Consider the following 12,609-nt stretch of genomic DNA (forward strand, 5'->3'; position numbering starts at 1 on the left):
TCTGTGCAAGTGTCTTGCTGCCAAAATCACAGAGAGTGGGGTAGAAGAAGGAAAGAAATGAAGCTGTGAGTAGAGCTTGGACCACTACTATTGTCAGAGGCAAGTGTGAGAGAGTTTTGTAGGTCAAAAAACCCTTGCATGAAAGAGCAATCATGATCATTACTAAAACATCCTAGTCATTGTACTACCTTTACTACCTATGAGGCATGATACTAAGTACTTTACATTCATTAACCCAATCTTCACAACAAATGGGATGGTTACTCCATTTTATTGATGGAGAAAATGAGGACGGAAAACTTAAGATTTCTGGGGTCACAAGCTTGTGCTCCTAGCTGCTGTGCTCTATTGCAGCGTCAAGTTCCTGGCTCTGCTGTGCCCTGACCCTGGTCAAGAGGAGGCAGCAGGCACTCCAGTAGCTCCTCTTTCATTTGGGAACTTCCCAATGTCATCAAGGCACCAAGTGAGAATGGGACATGGTCCAGCCTGTGGGTGTCAGGGTGACTGCTCCCAGTGCACCCCATGAGCCATCGTCATTCCCCCACTCCAAGCCCATTTCCTCACGTGTGTAATGAGATGACTGGGTCAGAGGGTCTGTAGTCTCTCCAAGCTCTAGTATTGACTTCTCTCTGTTCTGTGGTTTGACGGCCCCAGAAATACACTTAGAGGGACCTCTTCCTTTTATCATTATGTTTTAAATGTTACCTCTCACAAACTCTTTATTTATTTATTCCAAGAGGAAAGAGAGAGAGAGAGAGAGAGAGAGAGTCCTGATGACACAATCCACGTCCAGTCTAGAGCTAGCTCCAGATCATTGACAAGATATGCTTAGCCTCAGGGAGGCCTCTGGACTTGTGTCCAGAGGGAGAGCTGTTTCAGGAGGGATTACCTTACAGACTGTCACATTTTACTGCTGTGTTACTGTCTGGCCATCTGCATCATTATCTATTTATTTTAATTTCATTTCAATTTTTTAGGGATATCTTTTCTAAAGGATGTGTGTGCTCACTAGAGAGACAGAGACAGAAAGCAAGAAATCACTCCCCAGGGTGATGGCCACACCACGATCCCTTATCTCCCATTCTCCTCTTGGGATCTTGGGCACAACACATGTGCCCAGTGTGTTTTAAGCTGCTGGGTCCAGGACTCGAACTATGGTCAACTACACAGGAGTCCAGCAATGTAACCATTACGCCATCTACTGGTTCCTGCATCACTTTTTTAAAGTTATATAAAACAGCTAATCTGACACTGGGGTAAGTCTGGGTGGCGTCTGTCCAGTGGGGGGCTTATAGATCTTTCTCGGGGCCAGGCCCTGCACCTGTGACCCACTCTCATGGGTGTGGCAAGCTGAACTGACTAAGCCCAGAATCTCAGGAGCCCCTTTCATGTCCCACTCTACTCCAGAGATGACACCACTTCTAAACAATTTATATCTGTATCGACCTCATTTCTAAATAAACATTTATTAATAATAAGGAAAATTAGAGAAAAGGAGTCCCCTGAATTTTCTCATTAGCAGCTCTGAGACGTGTTTGGGGCAGAGTGTACAGCCGTCCACATGTGCTCAGAGGCACACCACCCTGGGTGCCCTGTCACACCTGCTGTTTATGGTCTACTCCTTTAATGTCCTCACTGCTACCCTGGTGGGCCCCAGCCACCCTGACTTTTATCCCAGGCCTATCAGACAGCGGGACCCTCTCACTCTCTGCTACCTGGTTCTTTTGTTCTGCAATTAGAGCTGCCAAGATGTCCTGGGACAAGATGGAGAATGAATCCTATCAAGGGTTTGTGCCACATGCTCTCCTGACCCTCCCACCATGGTTGTTAATCTTATTTTTTGGGGGGAGAGTTTTTTCCGCTATAGGGCGTGTGCGCTCGCCAGACAGACGGAGAGAGACATAGAGACAGAAAGTGAGAAATCACCCCCCAGGGGGGATGGCCATGCCGCAATCCCTTCTCCTCCATTCTGCTCTTGGGATCTTGGGCACGCATGCACACGCGCCTGGCGTGAGCTCTAAGCCACCAGGTCTGGGACACGAACCGCAGTCGACTACGTGGGAGTCCAGCTGACTGCTGGTTTCCTTCTTTGATTTTTTTAGAGAGAGATTTTTGCTATGGGGCGTGTGTACTCATCTGAGAAATAGAGAGACATAAAGTGACTAATCACCTTCCAGGGGAATGGCATGCCACAATCTGTTCTCCATTCTCCTCTTGCAATCTTGGGCATGCATGCACACACACCTGCCATTTTTAAGTTGCTGGGCCTGGGACTTGAACTGCAGTCAACCACATGGGAGTCCAGCACCATAACCATTATGCCATCTGCTGGCCCCATTCATCAATCTTATTTTGCCTTACTTTCTCCTGAGGACTCAGTCTGAAGAGAGGAGGTGTCCCAGACATGCTCTTTTCTGAGATCTCCACGGTCCTTTCCCTTCCCTCCTCACCCTTGAGACGACTTGACATCCTCCTACACAGAGTGCTACACATCTCTTGGTCCCTACCCCAACCCTGTCCTGACGCATTCTTCTTCCCTCAGAGCACTGCGGCCCTCTGCTCTTTAACACCGACCCCCTCCTGCAGCACTAAAGCCTCATTCTACCCAGCTGCTCTGAAAGCTTTCTGATGTGGCCTTGTCATCCTTCCCCATGCCATAATTATATCTTCCCCTTTCCTGCTGGGGCTCAGATGCAATATGCATCAAATGACTCTTGGTAGTTTCCAAAGTCCGCCATACTTTGGTCTTACATACCTTCGATTATTGGTCAGTGCAAAGGTGTCTAGTATACAATTTCCCCATGCCATGCTAACTCTGCTGTTGTTCTGTCACCCCGATTGGCAAAAAGAGATGGAAAGAGTGGAACGGTAGAGAACTGCCTCTTGTTTATACTTCTTAGGTGCCAGGCACCTCACCAATGCTTCACACACTCATACGCAATCCTCACCACAGCTTACAGAGAGGAACGATTACTGTTTTATTTCACAGATGCTGAAACTGAGGCACAGAGAGGTAGAGAGACTTGTCAAAGTCATGCAGCTAGTAAGTGCTGGACCTGGGATTTAAATATGGGCCTTTCTGGTACATCATCTAGCTTCTAATATAAATTGCTTAGAGTGTCCATGGCAAATATTTGTCAGAGGTCAATAATATTTCCTCATTAAATCTATTTTTAAAAGCCATCACTCTTGTGTGAAGAACACTTAAAAATACATGTGTAGTAAGGCCAGCCCCACAGCCTAGTGGTTAAGGAAACTGGATCCCACATGGCCAACTGCTGTTCAAGTGTCAGCCCTAGTGCCGTGGAAAACATGCCAGGCACATATGCATGCGTATCCAAAACCCTGGCAGGATGGAGAAAGGGAGGAGGGATTGCAGTATGACCATGCTCAATGAGGGAGGAGGAGTGCCTTTTTTTTTTTCTCCCTCTTTCTCATTCTCTGGTTCTTTCTGGTGGATACATGTGCCCTCTGGCAGTCTTTAAAAGTGCAGACATAATAATCAAGCTACAGTAGCATAAATTTCCTTCTTCCTAGTTAGGTTTTAATTCCTTGGTTCTTGGTTTTTAACATGCCAGGCAACAAACTCTCTTTTTCTCTGTCCACTAGTTGTCTGTAATGAAATTCTTCCAGCATTGGGGGTAGCTGCTGGGAGGGGTGCTGGAACAAGATCATTTCATAATTCAATGGCCGTCTTTCACACTGGTCAGATGGAACTGATAAATGGCTCAGAATGGCTCAAAGATCATCTCTGGATACAAAGCCTTCTGCACTGTTTTGGCATGGCCCAGACATTTCTACCATAATTCTAATTTGAAAGAAGGAGGAACTAATCAAAAATTATTTTCTTAAAGTTCCTAAATATCCATTTATTTGTTTTGAATTTGCTGTAGGGTATGTGTACTTGCCAGAGGAAAAGAGAGAGGGGGAGAGAGAGGGAGAGAGAAAGCACTCCTCAGGAGGAATGACCATGCTGCAGTCCTTTCTCCTCCAGTCTCCTCTCCAGATTCTGGGTACACATGCCCATGTTCCTGATATGTTTTTCAAGTCACAGGGTCTAGGACTTGAACTGTGAAGTTGGCTATGTGGGACCCAAATGCCTTAATCACCATGTTGAGTGGCCCTCCAAGTTTCCACTTAAAAATTCACTGGAAATATAAGACTCTTCTTTTTTTTTTTTTTTTTCTTTCTTTTTATTTTTTACTGCCAGAGGGTATGTGTGCTATCAGAGAGAGACACAGAGAAAAATCACCTCCCAATGGGGCATGGTCATGCTATAATCTTTTTTCCTCTGTTTCTCCATCCCATCAGGATTTGGGGCATGCATATACACACATATCCAATTGGTTTTTTAAGCTACTGGGACTGGGATTCAAACCATGGTTGGCCATGTGGGATATGGTTCCCAATGCACAACACTTAACCACTGTGCTACAACACTGGCCCCAAGACTGTATTTGTATACTGGCAGAATCAATCAACCAGTAAATATTTATGGGAAATCCCCTCTGTATTCTGAATTGGACTGCAGAAACACAAGATACAGTTATCTAGTCTACAAGGAGTTTACATATGGATTAGAGGGATAAACTGACCTAAATATTTGATGAAGCAGCCGGCAGTGCAAGATAAAATATAGTTAAGGACTAACTTACAGGTATCAAATCTCAATACAGAGATTCAGAGGAGATGGAGATGTAAAAAGAGCTAAAATGGTTAATGAGGGCTTAAGGCAAGGCAGGAATTTGGACTGGCAAAAGACAGAGGGAAGGAGGGTGTTAAAAACAGTGGGAAGAATATGGCTAAAAATATTACATTAGGAATAGATATGACATGTTATGGCAACATCGAAAAGTTGTTAAACTACCATTAACATTATGGAAGTGTCCAACCCTACTGGGTGGGAAAGTGATGGCCATGATGAAGTTTTAGAAAAATTAATCTGAAGATAAATGAGAAAAAATAAGATCAACGTGGTATCTGCATTAGTTGAAAAAACAAGTAGATATGGGACCAGCAGTTAGCATAAAGGCTATGTCGCTGGACTCCCACATAGTCTACCGCAGTTCGAGTCCTGGACCCGGTGGCTTAAACTCACTCCAGGCACGTGTGCGTGCGTGCCCAAGATCCCGAGAGGAGAATGGAGAAGGGATTGCAGCGTGGCCATCCCCTCGTGAGGGTGATTTCTCGCTTTCTATTTCTCTATCTCTCCCTGTCTGTCTGGTGAGCGCATGCGCCCTATAGCAAAAACCTCTCAAAAAAAAAAAAAAAAAAAAAAAAAAAAAAAAAAAAAAAAAAAAAAAAAAAAAAGAAAAGAAAAGAAAAGAAAAAACAAGTAGATAGCAAATTAATTAAAAGCATAAAAGATTTTGGGGCCAGGCAGTGACACAGCAGCAGCCTGACTGAACCAGCATGAGAAAGGTCCTGGGTTCCCAACTTAGGACCTCCTTGGGCACATCAGGTATACACATGCGTGCCTATAATTTGGTCCAACCAAGACTGGGATGGATCATCATCTGGGGACTCTGTTAAGGGTGACCTCCCTCGGAAAATATAAAAAATAAATTTAAAAAAAGATGTGAAACACTTATCAATCAACATGACTGAAATGACATTTATACAACATTCACCCCAACAACAGCAAAATGCACATTCCTTTTGAGAACACAGAATATTGACCAAAACAAACCATATCTGGATCATAGAGCAAATTTCAATAAGTTAAAAAAATATCCAAATCAAACAAAGTATACTTTTTTACTACAATGGAAATAAATTAGAAATCAATAGCAAAATGATATTTGGAAAATCTTCAGAAACTTGGAAACCAAATAGCACACTTTTAAATAAGAGCAAACAAAAACTGAAAAGCTTTTGAACTGAATTAAAATGAAAATGGCCTATCGAAATTTGTCAGATAGCGCTATTACTAATTTAATATTTATAGCACTAAGTGCCTACATTAGGAGAGAATAAAGGTCTTAAGTCAATGACCTCAGTTTCCAAATCACATCTGTTTACTAAATCTCTAAGTCATCTCTTTAAACATAATATTTCTTTTGGCATGTTGATTTGCAAGTTCTACATTTGAGTACTTTATTTTCTGCATAATACCTGTGTTTTATTCTCATAACACAGAAGATGAATAGCATTTTATCCTTAAAAGCCGTGATAAGGAATCTTTAAATTGAAGATCCTTGACCCACCAAAAAGCAACATACATTTAAAAAGTTTAGATAGTTTCCCTGAAGAGAATGCACTTCTGCTTTTAGACTGTTACAAGAAGGAACCAGTAGTTCCATTAAAAAAGAAAATATAAAAATTTATCTTAGATATATCTTAGTATTAGCTTCCAACTTATTTTATTGGGGCCGGGGGGTAATGTGAGGAATGGGAAAGAATAAATGAAGGAGAAAAGAAATGCAGAAGAAAACTAGGAGAAAGTACTAAAAATAGGATGCATACAGACATGAAGAGATTGACAGGTTCACAGAGAAAACCAAACACTGAGACACAGACATCTAGAAGGGGCAAATACACGTGAAATACACACGCTTAGATCACATATTCTTTTATGGGGCGATGTTTCCACCTTGTGGCCTTTTAGGGTATTTCCTCTAAGGGATTTAAAGTCAACAACTGCTCATTATAAATATAAATGGGATCCACCTTTTGACATGCACTCTGTCAATTGATTAAAGCCGAAGCCCAGAGACTAGAAATATTCCACAATTATCTAGGACTTGCAACTCTTCCCAGAGGGAAAAACATCTTATTTACATAGGCAATGATAGACAGTTTACACAGATAATTAACTTGTAGCTTTTTGACCACTTCCTGTACAAAGACTCCAGGGCCAATTCCCTTCTCTAACCTCAGCCATATTGTCTAATTTCCCCTCCATCTTCTCTGGCTCTCACCCCAATCTTCCCCTCGCCCCCTCCCACACACACAAACACACACCCAACAGCATCAGCAATTCCTGGAAAGATCAATTCCATTTAACCTCTGTTATCACCACAATTCTGTCATCACACATGCCTGCTTTTGAGAGTAAGTGGAGGAAAGTGAAGGGAAGGAAATTTGGAACTGAGGAAAGTAGGAAGCATGCCTTGCGTACGATCAATCTGAGAGAACAGAGAAGACAGTTCTATACTTACTTACATGATGTTCCATTTATACTCGATGGTGGACCTATGACCCATGTTTGTTTATAATGTTCATACCCCTCCTCAGCCCTCTCTAATGGTCTGGATGCCCGAGGCTCATGGAGACAGACAGTAAGTATGCAGGCATTTTGGCTAAACCCATGTTATTCTTCTCTGGAGCTCTGATCCCATTTCCTTGTCCTCTCTTCTGAATGAATTGTGCCAGATCATGTTTGAGCCAGGGGGACACATCTTTACCTGGACTAAGGGTCAGATGAGGTGTCTGTGGAGTGGCACATTTTGAATTTTGGCTGCTTTGTCCCCTTCACCTCCTTCTCCTTTTGTTAATAACATCCTGATTTCCTTTGGTATCGATTCTCTTTATGCTCAGTCTATGCTATTTGGGAATGTTTAGGAGACCCAGGACTTGTTAACCAACGTGATTTCTGGGACTTTTATAGAAGATCCTGGGAAGTAAGGAGATCCTAGCAGCGAGGATTTTTTTTTTTTTTTTTTTTTTTTTTTAGCTTGAAGCTATGCAAAGGCTAAAAACCACTAACCCTGGGGAATAAGGAACAAAGAAATGCAGATGAAAGTATGTAGTTGTTTCTGGTATACTAAATTTTTCAGTAACATGAGCAAACAAAAGGGCTCATGTTTTTGTTTTGTGTAAGTCAATTTGATTAGGGTTTTTTACTATACTACTGAACGCCTCAATCATGATGGTCACCTAATTTTTGGCTTTTTTTGTTTGTTTGTTTGTTTTGTTTTTTCCTCATAGGCCCATGCTCTGGCCTTCACTGACCAGGGGTCAGTGAAAAGCAGAATTGCCGAAGTTCCCACTGGAAGCCTCTTTTCTCTTCAACTCCACCCTGGACTTGCAAGACTTTTCAAGAGTTAGAGGTTGGGGGACCAGCAGTTAGCGTAATGGCTATGTCGCTGGACTCCCACGTAGTCGACCGCAGTTCACGTCCCGGACCCAGTGGCTTAAAACTCAAGCCAGGCGCGTGTGCGTGCGTGCCCAAGATCCCGAGAGGAGAATGGAGGAGAAGGGATCGCGGCGTGGCCATCCCCCCTGGGGGTGATTTCTCGCTTTCTGTCTCTCTGTCTCTCTCTATCTGGCAAGCGCACGCGCCCTATAGCAAAAAACCTCTCAAAAAAAAAAAAAAAGTTAGAGGTTGGGGCCAGCAGGTGGCATAGTGGTTGGGATGCTGGATTCACATGGCTAACCACAGTTGAAACACATGCCAGGTGTGTATGTGTGTATACCCAAAGTCCCGAGAGGAGAATGGAGGAGAAGGGATTGCTGCGTGGCCATTCCCCGCCAAAGGGGGATTTCTCATTTTTTGTTTCTCTGTTTCTCTCTCTTTTCAGCAAGTACATGTGCCCTATACCAAAAATCTCTCAAAAAATTAAAAAAATAAAGAGTTGGGAGGTCCTCCTTCCAGTGACACGGAAGGGAAGACAATAGTATTTACCACCAAATACTGTCCTTTTATTTCTCCAATTTACAATTACAAACCTCATCCTCTTGGGTCTTGAAGTCTTTATAGTCTTTGATCTTCATTAGATCTGTTTTGCCTGGGTAGGAGCTTAGTGTGAGGAAGAAAGCTTTGAATACCCAACAGAGGTTAGAAACTTCAGCCGACAATGACGGCCGAGAGTTCCTCAGATAGAAGGGCTAAAAACTTGCAAGTCCTGGCTTACTCTATCAGCCTGGACAGTCATTCCCTATCCCATAAGAATCTCTGAAATAAATGAAGAAGTTGACGCTCTTTATTTCTTGGTATCTTTTGAAAAGGTCTGTGGTGATTGGAGTCTAGATACAAAGATACTCTAGTTATACTTTTTTTTTTTAATCTAATTAATTAATTAGAGGTATACTGAAAGCCTACTATAGTAATGGCATGTCTGTTTAGAGTTTGGATGTTTACAAATTGCTTTTTACATATATCCTTTTATCTTCAAAAGAACCTTGGGTGGCAAGTAGGTGAGCACATTGCTCCAATTTTGAAAACTTTTAGGCACCATACTTCACGTATCCTGAATCACAGGACTGAAAAAACACTTAGACTGAAGCTTTAAACAGATACTCAAATTAGAGTACTATCAATTTTGCTCAAGATGTTTGTCAAGGTGATTTGAATCCAAGGGATTTAGATACTGTCATTTTGCAGTAACCACTGCCTTGCCTGTGTCAGCCCAATTCTGCATTATTATTCAGTGAACTACTATCTAAGTGAAGGACATACCTGCCAAGCCTCGACCTTCTTGATGTCTGCACAGGAACCATTGGTGAAGAGCCCTCGCCCAGGTAAGCAGGTATATATGTCTTGTAAGGCATGAGCGATGGAGTAGACTGCTAGGTATACGTTGTAGGATATCCGTAAATGTGTGTAATCCATGTAAGGGGTCTCGACACTGCTGATGTTCTCATCCCCTGTACAGAGGGGTCGGAAGGCAGTGGAGCTGTTGCCTACTCTGCCACCACCTTCTTCATGACCTCTCAGGAAGGTGTCCACAGGTAAAGGTCCTTTAGCACCTTCTTGGAGGTGGCAATTAAATGTTTCTTCCCAAAACTCTTTGGCAAAACCATTGTGGACAGACTTTCTGGGATGGACTTTCTGCAGAAATTCCCGGAACCCTGGAATCTGCCCAGCCTTCAGAGCAAATCCAATGGTACCTCCGACCACATGGAAGTACTCAGGCATGGCGATCAAGGAGGAGCTGGCCCAGGCCTCACTGGCTAGCCAGATCCTGCCTGTGATATTGCGCCGGACTATCTCCTTGATGAGAGGTTCAAGGTCTGGGCCACTGGAGAAAACAACAATGACTTTAGCTGTAGAATTCTGGATCACCTCCACCACTTGCTGGATCTCTTCCTCATCAGAGTACTGGGAGATGAGTTCACTGAAGTCGATGCAGATGTCCCTCTCTTCAGCTTCCTCTCGGAACTTCTCAATCCCTGGCCGCCCATAGTCATCATCAGCTGCAATTGTGCCCACCCAGTTCCAGCGGAAGTACTCGATGATGTCCGCCATAGCAGTGGCCTGGTGTTCATCATTGGGGATAGTACGGAGGAAGGACTTGAACTGGTTCTTGTTGCTGAGGAGTCTGCTGGAGGAGGCATAGCTGACCTGCAAAGAACCAAGAATGCAGAATGCCTGAGTGAATGAGTGAGTGCTGAGTGAGCCTCGGGGCTGTTGTGGAGGGGGTGACTTTTGAGCACAGGTTGTCTCACTTATCAAACATGCTGGTCACTGTGGACAGGGTCAAAGGACGAAGACATGTAGAATCTGCCCCACTCCAGTGTGGGCACCCAAGGACCTCTCAGTTTATTCTAAATCCCAATGGGTGGTTTTTACCATGCTACCTTCAAAAGTGAGTCTGGCCATAAAATTTACCCAACAATAATGGAATGCACTTATCCTTTCAAAGAGAGTCTTTAGGTACTGTTTCATGTTTCTTTGAATCTCCTTTGTGCTACCTATTTGATTACATAAGGGGATTTCAAAGAGTTATTGGAAACTGCATGTTATGAGAGAAAGTGTAGATTTCCAAACGTTTTGCAACAAAATTAAACTTGTACTTTAATTCTATTTTCCCATAAACTTTTTGAAGTCTTTTCATTTTATAACCACATACACATCTTCTGCCTGTTGGGCCTAAGTGCTGATCAAACATTTTGCTTCCCTTACTGTAAAGTATACTTTGTCCATAACTCAGCTCTGGAAGGAATAAGGATCCCTATGGATTATAAATTCAACGCTTTTCAGAGGAGTCCAAGAGGTTCCCTTTTCCTATTCTGTTTAGTTTTTCTCTTCCCATCCTCCACCAACCCCACCCCTAAGTACTTTAGATAAAAGTGACCTCAATAGTAGTAATTTCTGAAAATGATTTTATCTTTTAGGCTCAATTAGTCATTTTGGGTCATTAGGCTCAATTTCCTTACACCAAAATAACAACGATGTACCCCATTAACTAGTGTCAAAAAGACATCCTTTTCTCTCCTAACTCTTACCGTCCCTAACCCTTTCCTTTGTTCAGCTGCAGATGATGGTTGATCCCACTTGACAGTCTTTTGATGTGGGTTTCCAAAACCAAAAAGAGACTGTGAAAGAACCCTCAAGAAGCTGCGTGCTATGTCCCTGCTCTCTGAGACACAGTCATGTCTACATCTGAGCCTGGGTGTGGCCCATCAAGGGAGAAAAGCCTGGCCTTTGACATTAAAAGTCCATTGTCTGGGGGCCAGCAGGTGGTGTAATGGTTACATCACTGGACTCCCATTGGGTTGACCACAGTTGAGTCCTGGACCTGGTGGCTTAAAACTCATGCTGGTGCATGTGCATGCATGTGTGCGTGTCCAAAATCCCGAGAGAATGGAGGAGAGGGGATTGTGACATGGGCAGCTCCCCGGAGGGGTGATTTCTTGCTTTTTCTCTGTCTCTCTCTCTCCAGCAAGTGCACGTGCCCTATGGAAAAAATCCCTCTGGGGGAAAACAAAAAAAAGACCGTTGCCTGGGTAAGTATGTAAACATGTAAAGCAGTAACTAGTGTGGTGCTTCCCAACTTCTTTTCACTTTAGGACAAACACAGAAGATGGAGCACATGGGGAGGCTGGTCATCCCTGATGGTGGGGTGTTCTGACCACTCGGATGTCATCTAGCTGTTCCAAAGTTTAATGGGCTCTATATCTTTCATAGGGCAGGCTTCGACACATTTACCACACTTTGTCATTGCAGCTCACCAGTTAGGAAGTTCTAAGTTACTGAACCATTTCTTCTTTTTTTTTTTTTTTGGAGAGGTTTTCGCTATAGGGCGTGTGCAGACAGAGAGAGACAGAGAGACAGAAAGCAAGAAATCACCCCCCATGGGGGATGGTCACGCCGCAATCCCTTTTCCCCCATTCTCCTCTTGGGATCTTGGGCACGCATGCACACGCGCCCGGCGTGAGTTTTAAGCCACCGGGTCCGGGACTCGAACCGCGGTCGACTACATGGGAGTCCAGCGACATAGCCATTATGCTAACTGCTGGTCCCTTCTTTTATTTTTAAAATTTATTTATTTTACATTCATTCACTGAACATCACAGCATACAAAATTCGATTTCCCATTCAGAATACACTGTATAGTGCCTTAATCATACATGTTATCATCAACAAATAATTTTCCATTTCTTGTTTCTTATATATACATATATTTTCCCCCTATTTCTCACCCTCTGCCATTTTCCACTCTTCTCCTACACTGTCTCTGGTATCTACAGTTGCTTTCCATTCCTTCCTCCCAACCCCACATTTTATTGATTCACGAAATATCTTTTTTAAAAAAATACTTATTTAACTTTATTATTTAATTTGACCAGAGAGAGACAAACAGGGAAAGTGAGAAAGCAAATGGTGGGGAACCAGCAGTTAGTGTAATGGCTAACACACCGCGCTCCCCCATGCGACGCCGAGCG

The 12,609-nt window shown here is 43.2% G+C and overlaps 1 protein-coding gene across 3 annotated transcripts in view; it reads right to left on the reverse strand.

Moving 5' to 3' along the window:
• The window catches only part of CASR (calcium sensing receptor), a 97,224-nt gene that overhangs the window by 13,521 nt on the left and 71,094 nt on the right, over positions 1-12,609 (reverse strand). For all 3 annotated transcript variants that reach the window (XM_006162362.3, XM_014593205.2, XM_006162361.2), the window contains exon 4: positions 9,401-10,285. In XM_006162362.3, the coding sequence (XP_006162424.1) occupies positions 9,401-10,285 (885 nt within the window). The remainder of the gene's footprint in view (positions 1-9,400; positions 10,286-12,609) is intronic.

This window comes from Tupaia chinensis, unplaced genomic scaffold (genome assembly GCF_000334495.1).
Source record: "Tupaia chinensis unplaced genomic scaffold, TupChi_1.0 Scaffold139927_1, whole genome shotgun sequence".
Lineage (NCBI taxonomy): Eukaryota > Metazoa > Chordata > Mammalia > Scandentia > Tupaiidae > Tupaia > Tupaia belangeri.